We start from the raw sequence: 23,304 nt of genomic DNA, 5'->3' as shown, positions 1-23,304 counted from the left end.
CCTGCCTGATGACTTGTTAAAGTCTGTAGTCTTTTGAGTTTTTTTTAAGGCATGTGAAAATTGTCACCTTGTAAAATAAGTGTAAAACTGATATGAGATGGCAGCAGTTAGGTTAATAAAATTCAGATAGTGGAAAATAGTTTATTTTAGGAAATAATTTCGCATGTCAGTTATAGCTTAAATTTAAATATATAATTAAGTAGCATTTGAAATAGAGTTTAATTGTTCTGCTCTTAATACAAGTATCTCACATTTTGTAAAACCGCTACATAAAAACAGCAGTTGAATCTTTTAAATATTCAGCACATTAAATGTTTCTTCTCATAAAAATAGAATGAGGAGCCTATTCCCAACTTTTAGGAATCTTAATGTGGAATTCATATCTACAACTGGCCAACATCCTTATCTTCATGAAAAGTAATTTAAAAACTTAAAAATATAAAATTAGGAGATAGGACATAACTATCAAATAAACTTATCAAAATATAATCTAAACTCATAGATAGAAAATAGTCAATCATTCACTATTTATATAAAGAAGCCTTGAAGTAGGAAGTAAAAAAGATAAGTCATCAATTCACATATCTTAAAGCTGAAGAGTTATATATATTTTTATATAAAGTAAAAGGTAATAAATATCATAGAGCAGAAGACTTATATAGTTTTTTAAAGGCAAAATGAAATGGAATAAAAAGTACATTTCTATCTTCATATACTTGCTTTAATGAAAGAGTACTTAAATATGTAAGCTGGGTTACAATTTATTTTTTTATTTTTTTTTACCTTATTTATGTTAAGTTTTTTTTAAATTTAATTTTATTTTTAAATTTACATTCAAATTAGTTAGCATATAGTGCAACAATGATTTCAGGAGTAGATTCCTTAGTGCTCCTTACCTATTTAGCTCATCCCCCTCCCTACACCCCCTCCAGTAACCCTCTGTTTGTTCTCCATATTTATGAGCCTCTTATGTTTTGTCCCCCTCCCTGTTTTTATATTATTTTTGTGGATTACAATTTAAAAGGATGAATACACATAATTCAAGCCACATCATAATTATTTTGAGGAAAAAAAACCCTCTTCTCTATCTAAGGGTATACCTTGGAAATGACTCAGTATAACAATACATAGCAGAGCATAAAGGGATCATAGTTATGAAGACTCACCTTTGGTCTATTAGAATGTCAAAATAATTAGAATAGCATTAGGCGCATTTTGGAACTAACTTTCAATTATCTTGTTTTTAATCTTTCATAACTGAAAGCTTTGCTTGGTGCCTAACAGAATAAATGTGTGGTCAAACAACTAGGTTCTCTTTCATAAAAATAGATAAGTGAAATGTCAACATTCACTCCCTGTCATATCACTATTTAATCATTCATTACTTTATACATATTTTAAGGACTTGTGTACTAAGTAATACTTCAGGCACTCAGTTCCTGAAAATGTATACAGAATCAGGTATCATATAGTCTTTTTTACTTAGGTAAGCTCTCCCTTTTAAATCTAGGGAATGAAAAACTTAAGTTTTAAGTTTAAAAAAAACTTAACATAAATAAGGTAAAAAAAAATAAAAAAATAAATTGTAACCCAATTTATTTAAGGGTTATTTATGAATAACCCTTTTATTCATCCTGTTAGCTGCTCCACAGTAGGCAGCCCATCGCAAACACTCAAACATGCAACTTGTTTTCACTACATGGCATACAGCACAGTACTTGGCACATCACAGTCACTGAGTACATTTGTTTGCTGACTAACACATACAGGTAAATGGGAAAAATAATACATTACAGTTTTGTAAATTGTTTTCAGGGCTTGTTTCATGAATGTGTAACTTACCCACCTACACAGTTCCCTCCCTCCATGTAAGGTGTTAATGCTCAGCTACTGCCATCTTGCAATTGGTAACAATTTTATCTTTGAATACATGTTTTGTAAGTGAAGTTTGATGGGACAATGAGCATGCACTTGGAGCTTGGAGCCCTGGCTCTAAGTAAGGTCCAGCCTCTAGCCACCTTCCCACATTTCCAAGATGTATTTTCCAAGGCAGACTCCCCTGCTCTCTGCCATGCAATCTTCCAATTCCTGTCTCACCCCATCATTGCTGCCACCCTCCACCTGAGTTAGGTGATTATGTTGACCACTGAGGGGTCAGGATCACATTTCTAGGTTGTCTCCTGTCTCCAGAGGGGGTCTGGACATGTGTGTAGGCAGGATCTAGGTTGGGTCTGTTAGCCCTGAGTAGTGTAAAGTTGTGTGTGTGTGTGTGTGTGTGTGTGTGTGTGTGTGTGTGTGTGTTGGCTGTCTATGTTCTGAAGAGGCCATGTCTTACTAGGGGCAAGCTTCTCACCCACCCCCCTCATGCAGGTAGCAAACAGTTTCTAGAAAGGCAGTTTAAATATTTTTTAACGTTTATTTATTTTTGAGAGAGATAGAGACAGAATGAGAGTGGTTAGGGGCAGAGACAGAGGGAAACACAGACTCTGAAGCAGGCTCCAGGCTCTAAGCTGTCAGCACAGAGCCCAACGCAAGGCTTGAACTCAAGAGCTGTAAGATCATGACCTGAGCCAAAGTTGAACACTCAAACGACTGAGCCACTTAGGCACCCCTAGAAAGGCAGTTTAAAGACTGTAGGGGTCCTTCCTTCTACTGTGGGTTGTGTACTGTGGGTACTGTGGGTTGATTACCTAGGGGTGTCTTCTCCCTAAGGGTATCCTTGTGCAGAGGGAGTGACCACTGAACTGGCTCCGTGTCTGGCAAGACCTCTCTTCCTCCTTCCAACCTTTCTGAGTATGGCCTACATTTGTCTGTTCTGGTCCGCTTGAGAAACCTTTAGGGACTCTGATGAGGGAGGAGGGACTATAGAAAAATAATTCTGTGACTTTGATGATTCCACAGATGAGTTAAACATTTTAATATTTGAATTTAAAGGTGTCACTGAGCTATATAAAAATGAATGGTAAAGTTTATGTTAATAATTTGCAATTGTATTTTTCATTACTTAGAAGAACATTAAATGGCAATTAAAAATCACCATGACAAGTTGAGAGAAAAATTGCAGAAAGAAAAGGCTTTATATTTTAGTATCTTTAATGACTCTTTTTTCCTGCTTTTTGAACAAAGGGTCTTGTAGTTTAATTTTTCAGTGGGCATCACAAATTATATAGCTGAAGCTGACTGTTTTAGAGACCAAACCAAATAGAAAAGTGCTGAGAAATACATGGAAGAAAAAAAAGCTATTTGATCTAAAAATTCTATATAGAATTTCAGTCTGATTAAAAGGTCAACAGTTTGTTTTCAATCTTTACAAATTATTTAAATATGAAGACATTTCACATTTTCAATAATGATCAGAATAATCTATCAACCTTGAAAATCTTTTAGTTTAGTTATTACACATTAATGCTTTTTCAATCTTTTATTATATATGTATGTATGTATGTAGGAGAGAGTGCAAGCAAGGGAGGAACAAAGAGAGAGAGAGGGACAGAGGATTGGAAGTGGGCTCTGTGCTGACAGGCTGACAACAGCAAGCCGATGTGGGGCTCAAACTCATGAACCACGACATCATGACGTGAGCCAAATTTGGATGCTCCACTGACTGAGCCACCCAAGCACCCCTGGTCCTTTATAATATTTAAAAAAAGGAGGCTTTTGGAAAATATATATTTTAAAAACCTAGTGTTTAATAGTAATCTTCAACAAATCAGTTATCCAAATCAGTCAATTTGTTTTGTAGTCAGAGTTTTACTGATGAAATTAAAATGGCTTCCTTCTCCAAAGAACTGCATTGGAAATGAGCAAATAATTGGCTAGCATATTCCTAATCATAAAGCCTTATGACCTATGGCAGATATAGATTCTGCACAATGTGATCATATGCATTTATCTTCACTACTAACCACATCTATTTTTGCAGGATTTAAAATATTTTCCTAAACAATCTCTACCAACACTTTTCAGTTTGTGTGAACAAATGCTGTTAACGTTGTTAATGTAGTAATAAGGCATTATAATAGCAATAAGATCTTATTACTTTCTACTAAAGAAAACAGTCATCTTTCCTGCAAAATGTGCAAATGAGAATTCCTCAGAGAAACAGCTGATAACTCTAAGAGCCAACTGCTTAAAATCAAATTTAGGATTAAACACATTTTTCTAGCAATGTATGATCACCAAGAAAAAAAAAAAACATGATTGCTATTAAAGGATGGTTTAGTGTTGATTAAAACCTTTTGTTGAAAATTCTGTAAGCATAGCATCAGAGGATTTAGTGAGCATGAAATTTAGTATGTGGTAAAGAAAATATATGCAATAACTTTCTAGACAAATTCCTACTTAAATTTAAGATTTTTCCCTTTTTTATTACAACTGCCTGCAAGTCTTTTATATATTCACAGATTTTCTCTTCAACTCATGATCTGCTCAAGTGTTATGCTATCAAGAAAGGTATTTTTGCTTTCCCCATGTAAAATGCCCCCTTCTCTTTCTTCCAAATCTCCTATTGGGACATATCACTATTTGCCACTAAAACATGGTATCTATGAAGTCAGGGACACTTAACTGGTTTTTGTTGTTGTTGTTTATTTGTTTTTCTCCTTTATTTGCTATATACCACTAGTTCATATAAGAGTTCCTGGCACACAGTAAATATTCAATAAATATTTTTGAATGAATTAATGGATAAGTTAATGAATGCAAGACAACTCAAATCATCTCCTATTTCTGTTAATGCAAGTCAACAGAGATTTATGAATCAATACAGACAATGTAGGTTGAGAATATTCTTAGTCAAAAACACATCATCTTTGCTCTCAAGAGGCTCACATGTTGGCTGGAAAAGCAAAATATTAAAAAATACATATTTATGGTTCAGTGAGGTATAAAAATGTGTGCTATTGAACATAGCTGACTGGGAGTGGTTCAATTTCTTCATTTGTTGACTGAGAACTGAGGCACCAACTAACCTCAGCAAATTAACTTCTAAAGTCTAAGAGCCTTTTCTAGATTACTCAAAAGATGCATGCTACAAAAAGGCACTAGACTTGGATGTAATTTGATAGTTCTCAGGAGTAAGAAAAGTTTATAATCATCCATACTCTATTATAAGTTAATATTTGGCTGAACCATAAAGTTATTTAGTTTTGATTAATTAGACAGACATTTCAATTATCTTCCATAAATAAAATATCTGGCATACTTTTCAGAAAAGAAAGACTTCTTGGACATGAAAATTTTATCCTTCAATATAAGGTGTTTGTAGGTTTTGTAATATGTAATTTTCTTGTGTTTAAGAAATATGAAAAATACAAATAATAGAGCATCTCTCTTAAATTATCATTATTGCCTTTTTGAAGAAACTTATACCATTAGCTTGTGTTCAGTGTATATTTAGTAAGCATTTAAAACATACTGATTTTTTTTTTTACTTTGAGTAGACTTGCACAGATTCTAGAAAAATAAGTATTTGTTGTCAATAATTTTGACAGGATTGTGAGAGATATCCTGAGATAAAATAATTTAAAATACAGACATAAAGATGAATGAATGTTTACAGTGTCCTTAATTACCTACTCGAACAATGTATAAAAGGTTGGCATTTGAGATAGACTGTATTTCCAAAATGAAGCAAACCATAAATCAAATAGACATCTCAAGTTTATAAATATGAGAATTTGTTTTATTTAAGTCTATTTTCAATGCTAGTTCAATTAATTATTGCTGCCTGAGTAAATATACGAAATCTCCAACCAAAATATGAGCCTAAGGCAAGACCTATGCAGAATAGTCATCCAATGGCAGAGAGAAGAGTGTTAAATGTACATTTTAAGAAACCAAGGAATTAGACAACCTGGTTCTGACAAGAATTGCTTTAAAGACCCGTTAGCAAATATCAGCAGAATTGGTTTGTAATTTAGCATTTCTTTCACTTTGAACATGGTCCCTAAAGGTTTTTGCAGATGTCAGGATATCTACAAACACAATTTGTTTCAGGTTGACTATCCATGATTAACATTCTCTTTTACTGTCTATGAGCTGAATAATTCCTTTTACTGCACTACACACCTTAGTTTTCCTATCATGCACTAAAGATTAAAATAAAATGTTTTCTAGGTGTTACTTTCTAAATGAAACACTTTTAAAGACCATTTAAATACACTATGAAAATAGAAGATTGCAAAAATAGCTCTGAGGGATTGTAGAAGTCAGTTAATTAAGGTTTATTGCAAAGATTCCTAATTATGGGAGTCATAGTTTTAAATCTATAATCTTATTTAACCGACTGGAATCAGAATAATCAAGGAATGTTTCTCCTAACTACAGCTAAGTGGCTCTAAGTGATTTGGATTTTTTTTATATTTGTTTAATTATAAACAGAGAACAAACAATTAAGTCAGGGTTATTTAATATGGTTTCCTTAATATTTCTTGAAAATAAGAAAAGATATATACATATTAGTCAACTACATTAAAGAAAAGGCAATTCAATGAATATATTCTCTTTATCTCCATGTTTCACACTGCACACACAAAAAGTAGTGAAAAGATAATACAGTTGTCTCTAATATTTTATTTCATTACTCCTACACGTGTCACCTCATAAACAATATTATTATTTTGCTGATTTTCTTTTTCCCTGTTTATAGCCCTGATAATATAACAGCATCTTCTGCTAAATGGTTGATTCCCTAACTTGTCTTGGCTATTTTACAGACACTCACCACTCATTTCTTCAAATTTTAAGTTATATCTTCAGTCCCTTCCTCAAATCCTGCTGTACCTCTGCAATATATCAACTTTTTAGATAACTTGGGTACATTAGTTATCACTACCTAATCCCTCAGTTGCTTACCCTTTCTTTGCTTGGTTCCTTCTGCTCTGAATCCTTTTCTTTGCCCATCCCAATCTCATTTTGCCTACTCATCTCTCAAAACAAAACTTAATATAAATGTCAGCTCCTCAGGGAAACTTCATTCCCCAGACTTGGAGAAGACGCTCTCAGAGCACCTTGCTCTTCTCTGTAGTGGGACTTACCACATACTAATTATATATTTGTCAAACTATTTTTTTATTATCTTCCTCCCCACCAGAGTGTAAAGTTCATAAGGGCTCATTCATCAATGTCTATATGTCGAATAAATTAAAGGTTTTATGAACAGCATGTATCACTGTTCCATTTTAGTATAAAAACAATGATATGTAACCTACAGTTAATAAGAAAAATCTTTGACTCTGGTCCCCTTAGTCCAACAAAATTGTAATGTATTATCTACCAGATAACTTTGGAAAGTGTTTCAAGTTGCTTTAAGGAGATGTTCCAAAGAGACCCAAGTGGGATGATGGAACATACCTTCTTCAATTTGCAACAGTAAAACTATTATCTTATTATAAAAAAGGCTGGCACACATTATGACGTCTGAAGTCTGGTTCTAGGAAACTCTAGTTACTATTAGCTCCTTTTTATACCCAACACTCGGATATGATATGAGTAACTTATACATGCACAGACACAGACTGAGTTATTTTATACTGTTCCCCTTGCTTAAAGCATTTTTTTAAATTTTTTTATTATTATTTTTTCTTTTTTTTTGTTTTTTTTTTCTTTTAAAAGCATTTTCATTTTTAACGATGTGATTCTCTACTGTCTGAAGTTCAGGTACAATGAGACAAGGCCTTCTTGGTATGTCTCAAAATTGACCTGGAGACAGTCACTCATACTTACTTGTAGAGCTGGTCATAATATATTTTTTGTTAGTGCAAGATAAATGTATTTTAATATTCAGTAGCTCACTGCCATCCTGCATATGTCTACTTTTGTTATTTTTTTGAAGATTCTATTTGAATTCCAGTTAACGTACAGTGTTATATGAGTTTCAGGTGTACAATACACTAATTCGACGATTCCATACATCACCTGGTGCTCATCACAAAAAGTGCACACCTTAATCTCTTTCACCTATTTAACTCATCCCACAACTATCCTCCCTCTGGTAACTATCAGTTCATTCTCTATAGTTAAGAGTCTGTTTCTTGCTTTCACTCTCTCTCTCTTTTTTTTCTCTTTGCTCATTTGTTTTTTGTTTCTTAATATACACATATGAATCAAATCATATAGTATTCATCTTTCTCTGGCTTATTTTTCTTAGCATTATTCTCTCTAGCTCCATTCATATCATTGCAAATGACACAATTTCATTCATTTCTATGGCTGAATAATATTCCATCATATATATATTCACCACATCTTCTTTATCTATTCATCAAACTGATGGATATTTAAACTGCTTCCATAGTTTGGCTATTGTAAATAATGCTGCTATAAACATAGGGGTGCATGTATCTCTTTGAATTAGTGTTTTTGTATATTCTGAGTAAACAGCCAGTAGTGCCATTGCTGGATCATCGGGTAGACCTATTTTTAGCTTTCTGAGGAACTTCCATACTGTTTTTCACAGTGGTTGCACTAGTTTGCATTCCTACCAACAGTGCAAGAGGGTTCCTTCTTCTCCACATCCCATCAACGCCAATTGCTTCTTGTGTTGTTGATTTTAGCCGTTCTAACAGGTGTGAGGTAATATCACATTGTTGTTTTGATATACATTTCCCTGATGGTAAGTGATAATGAGCATCTTTTCGTGTGTCTGTTGGCCATCAGTATGTCTTCATTGGAGAAAGGGCTATTCATGTCTTCTGCCCATTTTTAATTGGATTATTTATTTTAGGGTATTGACTTTTATAAGTTCTTTATATATTTTGGATACTAGCCCTATCAGCTATATCATTTGTAAATACCTTCTTGCATTCCTTAGGTTGCCTTTAGTTTTGTTGATTGTTTCTTTTACTGTGCAGAAGCTTCTTATTTTGATGCAGTTCCAATAGTTTATTTTTTCTTTTGTTTCCCTTACCTCAGCAGACAAATCTAGAAAAAAGTTGCTATGGCCAAAGTCAAAGAGGTTACTGCCTGTGTTCTCTTCTAGGATTTTTGTGGTTTCAGTTCTTACATTGTATCCATTTTGAGTTTATTTTTTTATATGGTGTAAGAAAGTGGTCCAGTTTCATTCTTTTGAATGTTGTCCAGTTTTCTCAATACCATTTGTTGAAGAGATTGTCTTTTTCCCATTGGATATTCTTTTCTGCTTTGTTGAAGATTAGTTGGCCATATGTTTGTGGGTCCATTTCTGGGTTTTCTATTCTGTTCCATTGATCTATGTGTCTGTTTTCATGCCAGTGCCAAACTGTTTTGATCACTACGGTTTTGTTATGATGCCTCCATCTTTGCTTTTCTTTTTCAAGGTTGGTTTGGCTATTTGGGGTCTTTTGTGGTTGCATATGAATTACAGGATTGGTTGTTCTAGATCTGTGAAAAATGCTGTTAATATTTTGATAGGGATTGCATTAAATGTGTAGACTGCTTTGGGTAGTGTAGATATTTTAACAACATTTGTTCTTCCAATCCATGACCATGGAATATCTTTCCTTTTTTTTTTTTTTTTTTTGTTGTTGTTGCCTTTAATTTCTTTCATCTGTGTTTTACAGTTTTCAGAGTACAGGTCTTTCCACTCTTTGGTTAGGTTTATTCCTAGGTATAAAATGATTTTTGGTGCAATTGTAAATGGGATTGATTCCTTGATTTCTCCTTCTGCTGCCTCAGTATTAGTGTATAAATGTAACAGATTTCTGTACATTGCTTTGTATCCTGTGACTTTACTGCATTCATTTATCAATTCTAATAGTTTATTGGTGGAGTCTTTTGGGTTTTCTATATATATATATGTAGTGTCATGTCATGTGCAAATAGTGAAAATCTTAACTTCTTTACTGATTTAGATGCCTTTTATTTCTTTTTTTAATCTTTAGGTCTTTATTTTTTGTACTTTTTTATTGAGGCATAACTGACATACATTTTATTAGTTTCAGCAGTACAACATAATGATTATATAACTGTATATATTATGAAATGATCACCACAATATCTAGGTAACATCATCATCACATATAGTTACAGAATTTCTTTTCTTGTGATGAGAACTTTTAAGACATACTCTCAGCAACTTTCCAATATGCAACACAATATTATTAACTATAGTCACCATGTTGTACATTACATCTCCGTGACATTTATTTTATAAATGGAAGTTTTGACTCCCTTTACCTATTCTTCCTACTCTTCACCCTCTGCCTCTGGCAATCATCAATCTATTTTCTGTATCTATGATCTCATGTTTTGTTGTTTTGTTGTTTTTTATATTCCACATTTGAGATCATGTAGTATTTGTCTTTCTCTGACTTACTTCACCTAGCATAATGCCCTCAAGGTCCATCCATGTTGTTGCAAAAGGCAAGATTTTATCCCTTTTTATGCCTGAATAATATATATATATATATATATATGCATATATATATGTATATATATATATATATATAATCACAATTTCTTTTGTTCTTTTTTAAATGAAATAATTAATCTTCTTCATGTAAGCTGTTTTCTTTCTTTAACTTAAATTTTTAAATAGTTAACATACAGTGCAATAATGGCTTTAGGAGTAGAATTCAGTGATTTGTTATTTACCTACAACACCCAGTGCTCATCACAACAAGTGCCCTCCTAAATACCCCTCACCCATCTAGCCCGTCCCCCACCCACCTCCCTCCATCAACCCTCAGTTTGTTCTCTATCATTAAGAATCTCTTGAGGTTTGTTTCCTTTTATTTCTTTTTATTGTCTGATTTCTCTGTCTAGGACTTGTAGTACTATGTTGAATAAATGTGGGGAGAATTATCTTGTTCCTGCTGGTCATAATATTTTATTAAATATTTTGTGTATTTTAGCTCAGTTTAGGTCCTTTATGTACTTTTCAAATAAAATTTAAATATATTTTTATTTTTCTTATTATTTATATCTAAAATACAGTTAAATTAAATTATCAATAATTATTTCTTAATACTCTTCAACAAAGAAAAATTAATTGAGGAGGACTATTTAATAATATTATCCTTCCAGAATGTATCATCTCAACATATGGATACTATATTTTGTTTTGTGCCTAATTAACCTTCTGTCCTCAAAGCAATATAGTTTTAATGAATTCTGTCATTTTAAAAGTGAGAAACAATTATATTCTGTCTTTCTGCTAAGTGGAAGAGTAGACTAAGTAACTCTTCTAACCCTAGAATGAAAGACTGCTGAATATAATATGTATGAAAATATGTAAACACAGTTACATATATATTTTATTTAAAGTGATACACTGTCTTTATCCCTCAACTTAATTATATATACCCTATAGTTAAGAATGATTGTTCTGAGTTGTATTTTTTTGACCCAGCTACAGCCAAAAGGCCTTAGAAGTAATCTGCTAATGCTGAGAGGAACAGAAGACCCTAATCTGTTTTATCCTGAAGATATCCTGAACAAGATTTTGTTGACACTATGGGAAAGAAGGAAAAAAAAAGAGGAAATAGGAATTCCATTTTAATAGCCATAAAGCAAATTCTATGGTGTGTAACTATTTGCTAAATGAAGGGGAAAGTTGCATGGTAAATACAAAGATGATGATTGTATGGCACTATTTGGCTTTGCTTTATTTATTAGATGCATTTCTGAAGATTATTGACAATGGGAATTTATGTTTAATACTTTAAATAAAAGTCCCATTCATCTACAATGTTCTTAGTAAAATGTTAAAGCTTTCTTTCTGTGCATTTTACAGGTTTAGCAATGTTTTTTTTAATTTTTTGTTTTACAATAATTATAGTTTCATAAAAATATGTATAGTGAAGTCTCATACACGCTTTACTCAGCCTCCTCAGTATTAACTATTTGCATAACTATGGTACAAATTCAAACGCAGAAAAATGACACTGGTAAAATCCACTGGGCATGTTGTGTGTGTGTAGCTCTATGAACTTATCATATATGTAGCTTAATGTAACTACCACCACAAAAGATATGTAACTGTATTATCATCAAAGCTCTCTCCTGCTCTTGATAGCCATATCCCTCTCTCCCAAATCCCAGTTCTGGCTACCACTTATCTATTCCTCATGTCTATAATTATGTTATTTGAAGAATGTTAAATAAGTGAATCACACAGTATGCATCCTTTTGAGATTGGCTTAAAGTTCATCTAAGCTATATGTATCAATAATTTGTTCCTTTTTGTTGCTGAGTAGTATTTCAACACTTTCAATATACTTCTATTTTAAATATCACCATCTGCTGCCTCTAATGTACCCCCATGTCCAAAATTCATATGTTGAAATTCTAACCTCAGTACCTCAGAACGTAACTGTATTTGGAGATAGGGCCTTAAAAGTAGTAATGAAGGTAAAATGAAGACAGGCTTCAGAATGAAATCAACCTTGCTGACACCTTATTCTTGGACTTCTAAACTCTAGAACTATAAGAAAATAAATTTCTGTTGTTTAAGCCACATAGTCTATGGCATTTGTTAAAGCAGAGCTAGCCAACAAATACAATGTGTAAGAATAGTTTTATCTTTCTTTATAAATTGTCTCATATATATATGCTCATATATAACAATACTTTCTGCTATGAGACAATTCTTTGTGTGTCCACATAATTTATGAATGCTTTTCAAAGGGAGTTTTTAAAATCTCTGATGCTTTTACTGTATCATGTACTGCAATAAATCATGTTTATGAGGGAGTTAAAGAAAATACACACTTATAAAAATCATAGGGGTATTCCTGCCTAACTATGTTGCAGTAAAAATCTGTAGTGTTATGATGGGGGCATTTAACTGAAAGCAATTGGATTTTTAAAAAAAAGACAATGTAACTACTTTTTACAAATGGTACCTAACAACAGCATTCGGATTCATTTCTGGATATTTTTTTTGCTCTTTTCAGAGTGGATAATAGTTAAACATGTTAGCTGTGATGTTTGTACAACATAGATATGCATTATAATTAATATTAATTCTTACTATTTATTTGATATGGAAAAGAAATGGCACCATAAGTGGAATAACTAGATTTCAATTCACTTAGCAACATTTTTTTTATCTGATGTTTGTTGGTAAGTTAATATGGACTTGCTCATTAAGATGTATTTGTATAGGATTATATCAAAAGCAATGCATAAACATTAGAGAGAAGCCTTATATCTAATTAACCTACTAATAAGTTACTAAATAACCTTACTAATAAAAAATATCTTTCTGGACCTTAGGAAGCAGCAAGAACAACAACCAGAAAATCACTTCTTTGGCATATAGAGTATACAACCGCACCTCAGTGAATATAATTCCACCAGGGATATTATGCATCGAAAAGGAATTATGGGTTTGTTTAGAGAGAACAGCAGTGGAACTTACCATCTTGATCCGTGGTCACTGTAATAGCTGTGAATGGCTTGGGAGAAAAACTCAACTCAGAAACTCCATTCATGGCTTCTATTTCAAAGGTGTAATTCACGTGAGACACAAAGTCAAGTACTATCACAGAATTGTTGATGAGGCCAGAATGTCTTGGGATGAAGCGGAGTCCTCCACCACAGTCCTCACACTGGCTGGTATCTAAGCCACATTTCTTACAGATTACACTGTATGTGAGATCTTTTCTCCCTCCTGTGTCACTTGGTGGGCTCCATTCCAAAATAAGGGCTGTTTCATTGATGTTAAAAGCCACATTCCTAGGAGCTGAAGGTGGCCCTAGAGAAAAGCAATTAAAAAACAAATGTACATGTGTAGGACAATGAATGAGAGGGTGCTACCTTGAAAACTTAATCAATAAACATTTGTCTTTTATATTAGTTTGAGCTCTTTCTTCTAATGGGAACCATAAAGAAATATGGTGAAAAACATCTGATTAAGTCTAGTAAGAAAGGAATCTTAGGGGTGAAGATGGTCTATATCTTAACTTTTTGATATATGAATATGAGTATTTAATATCAAAGCCAAAGATCTCCAAAATATATGGTAATTATACTTTGAAAATTTGTTTACTGAAATATATAATAAGCAAACATTATTTAAATTATGTGATGATTTTAATTACGTCTTAATAATTATATCACCATTTTCAAAGTTTGAAAAATAATAACATACATATACAAAACATACTGTCTTCAGTCTTTCAGTCTTCATACTATATTCGGTATATAGATAAAACTCCCACTTATCACCTTTGACAATCCCTAAGGATCTATTTCTTGTAGGTTGAGAAAAAAGTTATAGGTTTTAGGTAGACAGAGAGTTTGGAAGAAGAGGAAGAGAAAGGGAAGATGGAAGCAGCAGAAAGGCTTTTACTAAGGCCTTGCCAATTTCATGGAATAAAAGTATTATTTGGATGGGATAAAGGAGGGTATACATAAGATATGGTGATTAGACTTTTACTTAGATTAACTGTACTAAACACAAATAAGTGTGTTTTAAAAGCTAACAGGAGATCCGCAGAATCTTCTTTATCATCAAAACTCTGCATAAACCAAGTCACTCCTAACAAGTGCATGAGCATCTTTCCTCAGTCTCTTTTCTCTCTATTTTTCCATATGGATCTCACTGCATAGAGTACTTCATATCCTTTAACTACTCCAGTCTTTTCTTAAAATTGTGTCAATAAACTTTTACACTTATGTGAGTACTTCAAACCTCAGTTTGGTATTATTCATTGTACAAACATTAACCAATGGTCTGTTCAGTGTCAGGCACCACACTATATGTGAAATAATACAGAATCCTTTATCTAAGAGACTATGCTTTTTATAAATAATTTAAAAATAATTCATTGAATAAGTAACTAATGAAATAACATTCCTGCCATTCTTTAGAAAAAAATTAGCTTAAAAGAAATCTAAAACAATTCCTCAAATTTATGCTATCTAGAAAATTTGCTTAGATGATGGGAGGGAATTATCTACAACTTTCTTTCCACAGGAAGAGATTAAAGTTTTGGGATAGGCTCCTTTTGGATTTCAAGATACAGTCATTAATCATGAAATAAATATTTTTAAGTGACTACTATGTGTCCCAGACACTCTGCTAGATCTTGGACTTACAGTGTGAATGTAATAGACATAATTCCGATTTTGTTATTTACATTTTAGTTGAATGGCAGATAAACACACACATAAACAATAATAAAATTCAAATTATAATAAGTGCAATTGCAAAATCAAAAGGAAAGGAGCTGAAATACACATTATCACGAGAACTAATCTGGAGAAACATTCTGAGAAAGCCTCATGGACTTAGTGAGGAAGATGTCAGAGGAGTGAGAATACTAAGGGTAGAAGGTTCTTTAGTCAAGAAAGATCTTAAAATAGTCATGGAACTGGCAGATAATCACTGTGGCTAGAATGCAAGAGGAAAAAAGCAAGAAGTGAGGGTTTTTTTTTTTTTAAGTTTACTTTTGGTTTTGCTTTTTGTTTGTTTTTTTTTGTGTGTGTGTGTGTGTATGTTTTTAAGAGGGAGAGAGAACCAGTGGGGGAGGGGCAGAGGGAGAAGGGATAGAGGATCCAAAGCAGGCTCTGTGCTGACAGTAGACAGCCTGACGTGGGGCTTGAACTCATGAACCGTAATCATGATCTGAGCCAAAATCAGATGCTTAATTGACTGAGACACCCAGGAGACCCAAGAAGTGAGTTTAAAGGAAGAAGAAAGGGTTGGATAACACAAAACTTCTAGGGTCATTAGAATGAGTCTGGACATTTTTCTGTGTACAACAGAAACAGACTTACAGATTTAACATATGGAGGTAATGTGTTTAAAAAAAAAACATTCTGGTTGCAGTGTAGGGAATAGTCTTAATAAGCATAGGGAACTTATTAGTAAGATCTGTCATACAGTGTTACAGTAGCATAACATTACTCATAAATGTGCATGACTATGTATTGGGTTTGAGATATTAAGAATTGTTATTTTATATTTTCCTTTTTCTTTTTGTTGGATCCTGATAAAAGCAACCTGATGGGTAGGGGCCTCAGCCATCTGTTTGTATATCACCTAAAGTCTGACCTAGAAATGGGGTGGTTAGGTTTTCTAAAAGGTTTCTGCATACTTTGCTTTATGCCATTTCATGTTCCAGAAAGTTGCAGAAATGTCTGCCTTCAGAAAGTAAAATATGGAAGGCATTACAAACTACAGCAAAGGGACACATGTTGCTTTTTGCCTCCAACCTAGACGTAGGCCTGGGAGATAAAGATTCATTATCATTATCATAAAAAGGTCTTCCTACAGAATGACATATTCATATTGTTGCTCTTTTCTCTTATTTATAATGGAAAACATGAATTATTATTCACTTATATGTTCATGAATAGGAAGAATGTTATCAATTATGTTATGGGTGTCTGCAAGTATATAACTGTCCGCCTGGAGATACTTTCAAAAAAAGGCAGACACCCTTCTTACTCAAGGGCCCTCATACCAATTTGCATGACGATTAAATAGCTTTTTAATTGCTGTTAAATTATGCCAGCTAAACTGTGATTTCATGCAAATATTAAGCTGTAATGACATGCAGTGAATCATTTACTAAGATTTAAAACTTGGAACAAAGAGAGACAATTAATTCTAATCCTCAGATTCAAGCAAATTATCTGTCACTGGGCTTTTATGAATGTGGCCTGATTGCTTTGTTATCATTTATAAATTATACAAAGATTATGTGACATTGGAAAAAAAAAACCTGGTGCAATAACCCTTTTGGAGACATCTGTATAGAAAACTCTCAGGGATTTCCTTATGTTGATTTTTTTTCTTTAAAGGAAACAAGTAATTCACATAGAAGAGACTTCACCCTCCAGATTGACTTCATAAAAGAAGGACAATTATTCTGATTTGCAACTAGCTGTTTTTCAAGTCCATCGTATATTAAACCTTACAATAAAACTACAATTTTACTTCTACTAGTGTATCTAGCAAGTATACTTTTAATCTTTTGCTTCAGTTTGCATTCCCCTGTGACACGTTTAAAGAATAAAGGAATGTTATTTTAATAGCAACTTATGAAACAGCCTGGTGGCAGTACAGTCTATTCCCAGAAAAGCATCTGAGTCTACAGCCCCCATATTCCTCTCAGTAGCAAAGGCCAGGTGGGCTATGATTTTTGTTTTATTTCATTTTATGTAAAAAAAATTAAAAATAGAACTGTATTTCCCAAAATATATCCTTTCAATATTTCTAGCCCCATGAGATGTCACACAAAAAAATGAGCTTAGTTCTCAAATTAAGACTCCTCTGGTAGACTGATACTGAAACGAAAAATAATACAATTTGCTTTGCTTTGTTGAATCCAACATTTCTAAACATTTATTCATAGAACCTTATTTTCCAAGAAGCATCTACAGGAATACTAGCATTCTGCAGAACACTCTTAAAGGCTGACACTGAACGACAGCAAACTTAAGGATCATATTTAAGTTACTACATCAATTGCTATAGATTTAGACACCATGATTATAATTGTAGAAATACAGTAACTCACAGATAAACATGGATCTTTTTCAAATTGACTCAAGACTAATTATTCATCTACGATACAGCTAGTTGTGTTTGCAGATGCATTTTCTAACCTTAAGAACAATGAAAATTTGATCCAAATAACTGAGAGGATCAAGTTATGGAAGGCTATTTTACTAAACTATATTTTATGAGTTAAGTTACTCCTTGGCAATAATTTAAATGTGTTTGTTAATTTTATGACTATCATGAATATAGTAGTATATGTCTCCAGAAGCAAGGGAAACAAAAGCAAAGGGGACTATTGGGACTCCATCAAGATAAAAAGCTCCTACACAGTGAAGGAAACAATCAACAAAACTAAGAAGCAACCTATGGAATGGGGGAAGATATTTTCAAATGACATATATGATAAAGGGTTACTATCCAAAATCTATAAAGAATTCATCAAACTCAACACCCAAAAAACAAATAATCCAGTGAAGAAATGGGAAGAAGACATGAATAGACACTTTTCCAAAGAAGACGTTCAATGGCTAACAGATACATGAGAAGATGCTCAATATCACTCATCATCAGGGAAATACAAATCAAAACTACAATGAAATGTCACCTCACACCTGTTAGAATGGCTAAAATTAACAGAGGAAGTAAGTGTTGGCAAGGATGTGGAAAAAGGGAACCAACCCTCTTACATTATACTGGTGGGAATGCAAACTGGTGCAGCCACTCTATAATTTAATATGGAGGTTCCTCAAAAAGTTAAAAATAGAACTACCCTACAAACAAGAAACTGCACTACTAGGTATTTATCCAAAGGATACAAAAATACTGATTCAAAGGGACACATGCACCCCAATGTTTATAGCAGGAGTATCAACACTAGCCAAATTCTGGAAAGAGCCCAAATGTCCACTGACTGTTGTTATATATATATGTGTGTGTGTATATATATACACGTATATATATATACACATATATATATATGTATATACGTATATACACGCATATATATATACACATATATATGTGTATATATATATACGTATATATATATATATACACGTATATATATATACACATATATATACGTATATACACATATATATACGTATATATATACGTATATATATACACACACACATATATATAGATAGATAGATATAGATATAGATATAATAAATATATATATCACATATATATACACTCACACATACACAATGAAATATTACTCAGCCATCAAAAACAATAAAATCTTGCAATTTGCAATGATTAGGATGGAGCTAGAGCATATTATGCTAAGTGAAATAAGTCAGTCAGAGAAAGACAAATATATGATTTCACTCATATGTGGAATTTAGGAAACAAAACATATGACTGGGGGAAAAAAGAGACAGAAAAATCATAAAACAGACTCTTAACTAGAGAGAACAAGCTGAGGGTTTCTGGGGGATGGGGTGGGAGGATGGGTTAAATGGATATTAAGGAGGGCACTTGCTGTGATGAGCACCGGGTATTGCACGTGTACAAAATTCTATTGAAACTAATATTACACTGTATGTTAACTAACTAGAATTTGAATAAGAAGTAAAATAGGGGCACCTAGGTGGCTCAGTTGGTTGAGCGTCTGACTTCAGCTCAGGTCATGATCTTGCGGTCCATGAGTTCGAGCCCCTCATTAAGCTCTGTGCTGACAGCTCAGATTTTGGAGCCTGCTTGGGATTCTATGTCTCCTTCTCTCTGCCCCTCACCTGCTCACACTCTGTCTCTCTCTCTCTCTCTCTCTCTCTGTAACATAAATAAACATCAAAAAAATGCATATAATAGTACAGTCACCTAATAAATGGGAATTTCTTTATATCTATGAGTTTACAAAGGAGAGAAAAATTGTTCTATGTTAATCTATCCCAAAAAGAACATTTAAAAAATATATTGAACCATCTAGAGATGTCTAGGTAAATAATTTTGCAAATGAGTAAACTGTAAAATATACTAAAGAAAGATAAACACATAGGAATAGTTCATATGAAAAAGTACATTTCTGTATTTTAATAATGTACTACAATATAGGTTGCCAGATTTGCATATGGACATAATTTAAAACTCTAAAAGCCATCTTACTCTTTGAATTATTGCTCTTAACTTTAACTTTTATCTATAGCCATATTATTAATCTAATGTCCTTCCTATATGATCTTTGAAAAATGTATTTAATAAGTGTATCTGTAAACAGAATTCTGTATTTTCCTACTCTAAGCCACTTTGTGCTCTAAGTTTTGTTCACAAAAGGTTTGTATATTTGGAAATAAATGGTAAGTAATCACAAACATGGAGCTTCAACCTCATTGGAGGGAAGATAAATCAATTTAGTCAGATAAAGCAATGAGGCCCAGGAAAGTACTATAATTATGTCAAGGTCATACAGTGTACTAATGGTAGGATGATCCCTAGGTCTTTTTATATTTATATTTTTTTAACTCTACTACATGTATTCATCCTATAGGTAAAAAACACATGTGATATTAAAAGTATCTTATAGTGCTTTGCTTAGAGAGTATTGCCAAATACAAATTTTCAAAACATACAAATTAGAAATATATTGCATTCTGATGGCAGGTTCTTGAATAATGTTATCTTATAGCATTTTTTAAATGTTTTTATTTATTTCTGAAGGAGAGAGAGAGGGCATGAGCAGGGGAGGAGAAGAGAGAGGGAGACACAGAATTGGAAGCAGGCTCCAGGCTCTAAGCTGCCAGCACAGAGCCTGATGCAGGGCTTGAACCCACAAACTGTGAGATCATGACCTGAGCCGAAGCCACATGTTCAACTGACTGAGCCACCCAGGTGCCCCGATCTTAAAGCATTTTAAAACAATTTTATATACAGAAGAGCAATTGAAAATTAAAATTTTAAGATAAATATTGCTCAAAATACAGCAGCGAGTACACTTCAAATTCTTTGTATTTCACGTATTTTCATTTTCTTCAATATGTTTGCACCTACTTCAGTAATGAAATCGACGTTCAAAATTAACACTTGCTATCCATTGAGGCACCTGGGTAGGTCAGTTGGCTGAACAGCTGACTCTTGATTTCGGTTCAGGTCATGATCTCACAGTCAGTCATGGGATCAAGCCCTGCATCAGGCTCTGTGCTGAGTGTGGAGTCTGCTTAGGATTCTCTCTCTCTCCTTCTCTCTCTGCCCCTCTCCCATTCACATTCTCTCTCTCTCTCTCTCTCTCTCTCTCTCTCTCTCTCTCTCTCTCAAAATAAATAAACTTACCAAAAAGAGAGAAAAAAAGACTTGCTATCCATTTACATTTTCATAGTACTGTGAATGGTGACTTAGATAATTCTTTTTAGATTCTCCATTACTTCTAAAACTCACAATTAAAGGAAACAAATGACAAAAATCTTATCGGCCAAATACCACTCACTTTCAGAATAAAAGCTAAACCTCTCAACCTTGTCACCATGTGTCTTCATAACCAGGTCTCTTGCTCCCTTTTGCTGCATGTCAATGCTTTTGTACATGCTGTTCCTTTATGTCCTTTGTTCTGTGGAAGATTCCTACTCATCCTTCAGTTTCCAATTTAGGTGTTACCCACTTGTGGCATTTTCCTATTGGTCCTGAGGCAGAAATGAGCAGTTTTATACTTTTATAGGTATGAATTTTTAAAATATAGCCAGCATCTTGAGCACTCATTTTGTTCTAAGATGTGTACTTCTTACTTCACATGATTTCATTCATCTCATAATAAACCGAAAAGTTTATTCATCTTTTGGTGATGAAAAAAAACCCAAAATGGTTATTCATCACCATTCATAGAAGATGTGACTAACACTTAACAAGGGTACATATTGCACTGAAATATTTGTATTACTGTACACAAGTTTATCCTGGTCCAGCCTGATCCAAAGGCAACATGTGCTTTTACTAAGGGGACAAATAGAATGCATGGCATTATGCAATCCTCCAATAATTATTTTTCAAATAGTGCAAATTTTGACAAATATTGGAGAATAGGAAGTTTGAGGTTATGATCTTTCCAAGATCCTGGTGTTATTGGTGAAGGATAGACTCACATAACTTGAAAATAAAGAAGTGGAAGGAAAGGATATGTTACAGTAACTGAGATTAACTAACAAAGACCCATAAACAAAAAGGGCAGTCACCCACGTCTCTATCCATTGGGAAGGAACTTACAACTTCTCAAATTTTAAATTTGTTAAGAACTTTTAAATTCCTTAAAACACTTAAGAATTTGAAAAGTAAACACTTGTGGCCCCAAATTTCTATGCTATAGAGCACAGATATAATTTTACCTGGGAAAAATTCCAAGAAATGGTTATCGGCCACCCTTATCAATTCAGAAAAACAAAAAAGGAAACCCATAGAATAACTAATTGTATGAATCACAGAAATGTATTATTGCTGTACAGGTCAACAGTTAAATGCAAAAACACATGTATGATAAAAGCACACTAAAATACAAATGAAATAATGAGAAGGCTGGCTTTGTGTCTTCTGAGTAAAATAGCATCCAGTTCCCTAATACCATAAAAAAAATTATGCACACCTACATGTAGCCTTTTCTGTGTTTGAGTCAATTATTTTTAATTAAACACTCATTAGAAATAGAAAAGAGAAATATGAAAAGACTAAGTACAGTCATAACTTTGGAGGGAAGATAAAACAATACATGAATAGATTAAAGCAAATTAATAACCTTTCTCAAAATGCATAACACTGTGAAGATAATAATGAATGCTCCTTTTCCAATTATGGATGCTTCTTGGTAACTGGTTTGTTGTGTACAAGTAGATGATACTGAATGGTACAATATTTTCTGGATTCCAACTGTTAGAGGCCTGACAGCAAGTGGTAACTCAATTCTCCAGCATCAGCAGAATGACCACTTAATATCTCTTTCTATAGAGGAACCTCTCCCAGGTGATTTGGTAAAAGAACCTCCACAGAAATAAAGATTAAAGTATCTGCATTTAGGAAACTCTATGAAGCTCAAAAGATATCCTACATCAGTGATCAGTACTGGGGAAACTGGGATTCATTGCATACAGATATTTATTCCATAATGTAAGGATCATTTTAATTTTAAAAATATACCATTGCAACACATTGAGTTAGAGCTATTTTCTATAGTAAGACAAGAATATAACATAGCCTTCTAGAAGTAAGAAAATCCATCTTTGCAACTTCTCCCATTCTAGTGTCTGCAGATTGTGGTTCCTACATTGTGCTTACAATGAGCCACCTGAACAATTAGTTGCACTTTTGTATTTCACTTGTGAGGTGGAAAAGCAAGGAACCAGAATCGTTTTCTCCATGCAAAACATGCTTAGGAAAGAGAGAAGAAGAAAACTGAAAGATATGGGAAAAATAAAGAGAAAGCAAGCACAGTGGGGGTCCCTGGGTGCGAAATCCTATACCCACCCAGAAGTAGGGGACATGAGTCGGGCAGCACAAATGAAGAACACCTGTTGCATCTCAACACACTACTTGTTCCACTCAAAATAAGAATGAGAGATAATTACTTTAAAAATTTTTTTAATGTTTATTTATTTTCGAGAGAGAGGGAGCGTCAGCGGGGAGGGGCAGAGAGAGAGACACACACACACACAGAATCTGAAGCAGGCTCCAGGACCTGAGCTGTCAGCACAGAGCCCGATGCGGGGCTGGAACTCACAAACTGCGAGATCATGACCTGAGCCGAAGTCAGATGCTTAACCAACTGAGCCACCCTGGCGCACCGAGAGATAATTACTTTTTAAAGTTGCAGATTAGGTTCCGGAAGATGGCGGCGTAGGAGGACGCGGGGCTCACAGCGCGTCCGGCCGATCACTTAGATTCCACCT

At 33.6% G+C, this 23,304-nt stretch overlaps 1 protein-coding gene across 2 annotated transcripts in view; it reads right to left on the bottom strand.

Annotated features, from left to right (window-relative positions):
* EPHA6 (EPH receptor A6) overlaps positions 1-23,304 on the bottom strand; it is an 867,849-nt gene that overhangs the window by 463,048 nt on the left and 381,497 nt on the right. For both annotated transcript variants that reach the window (XM_042998967.1, XM_042998968.1), the window contains exon 5: positions 13,343-13,678. In XM_042998967.1, coding sequence (XP_042854901.1) covers positions 13,343-13,678 — 336 coding nt within the window. The remainder of the gene's footprint in view (positions 1-13,342; positions 13,679-23,304) is intronic.

This window comes from Panthera tigris, chromosome C2, assembly GCF_018350195.1.
Source record: "Panthera tigris isolate Pti1 chromosome C2, P.tigris_Pti1_mat1.1, whole genome shotgun sequence".
Lineage (NCBI taxonomy): Eukaryota > Metazoa > Chordata > Mammalia > Carnivora > Felidae > Panthera > Panthera tigris.
This window is presented reverse-complemented; position numbering and strand designations above follow the sequence as displayed.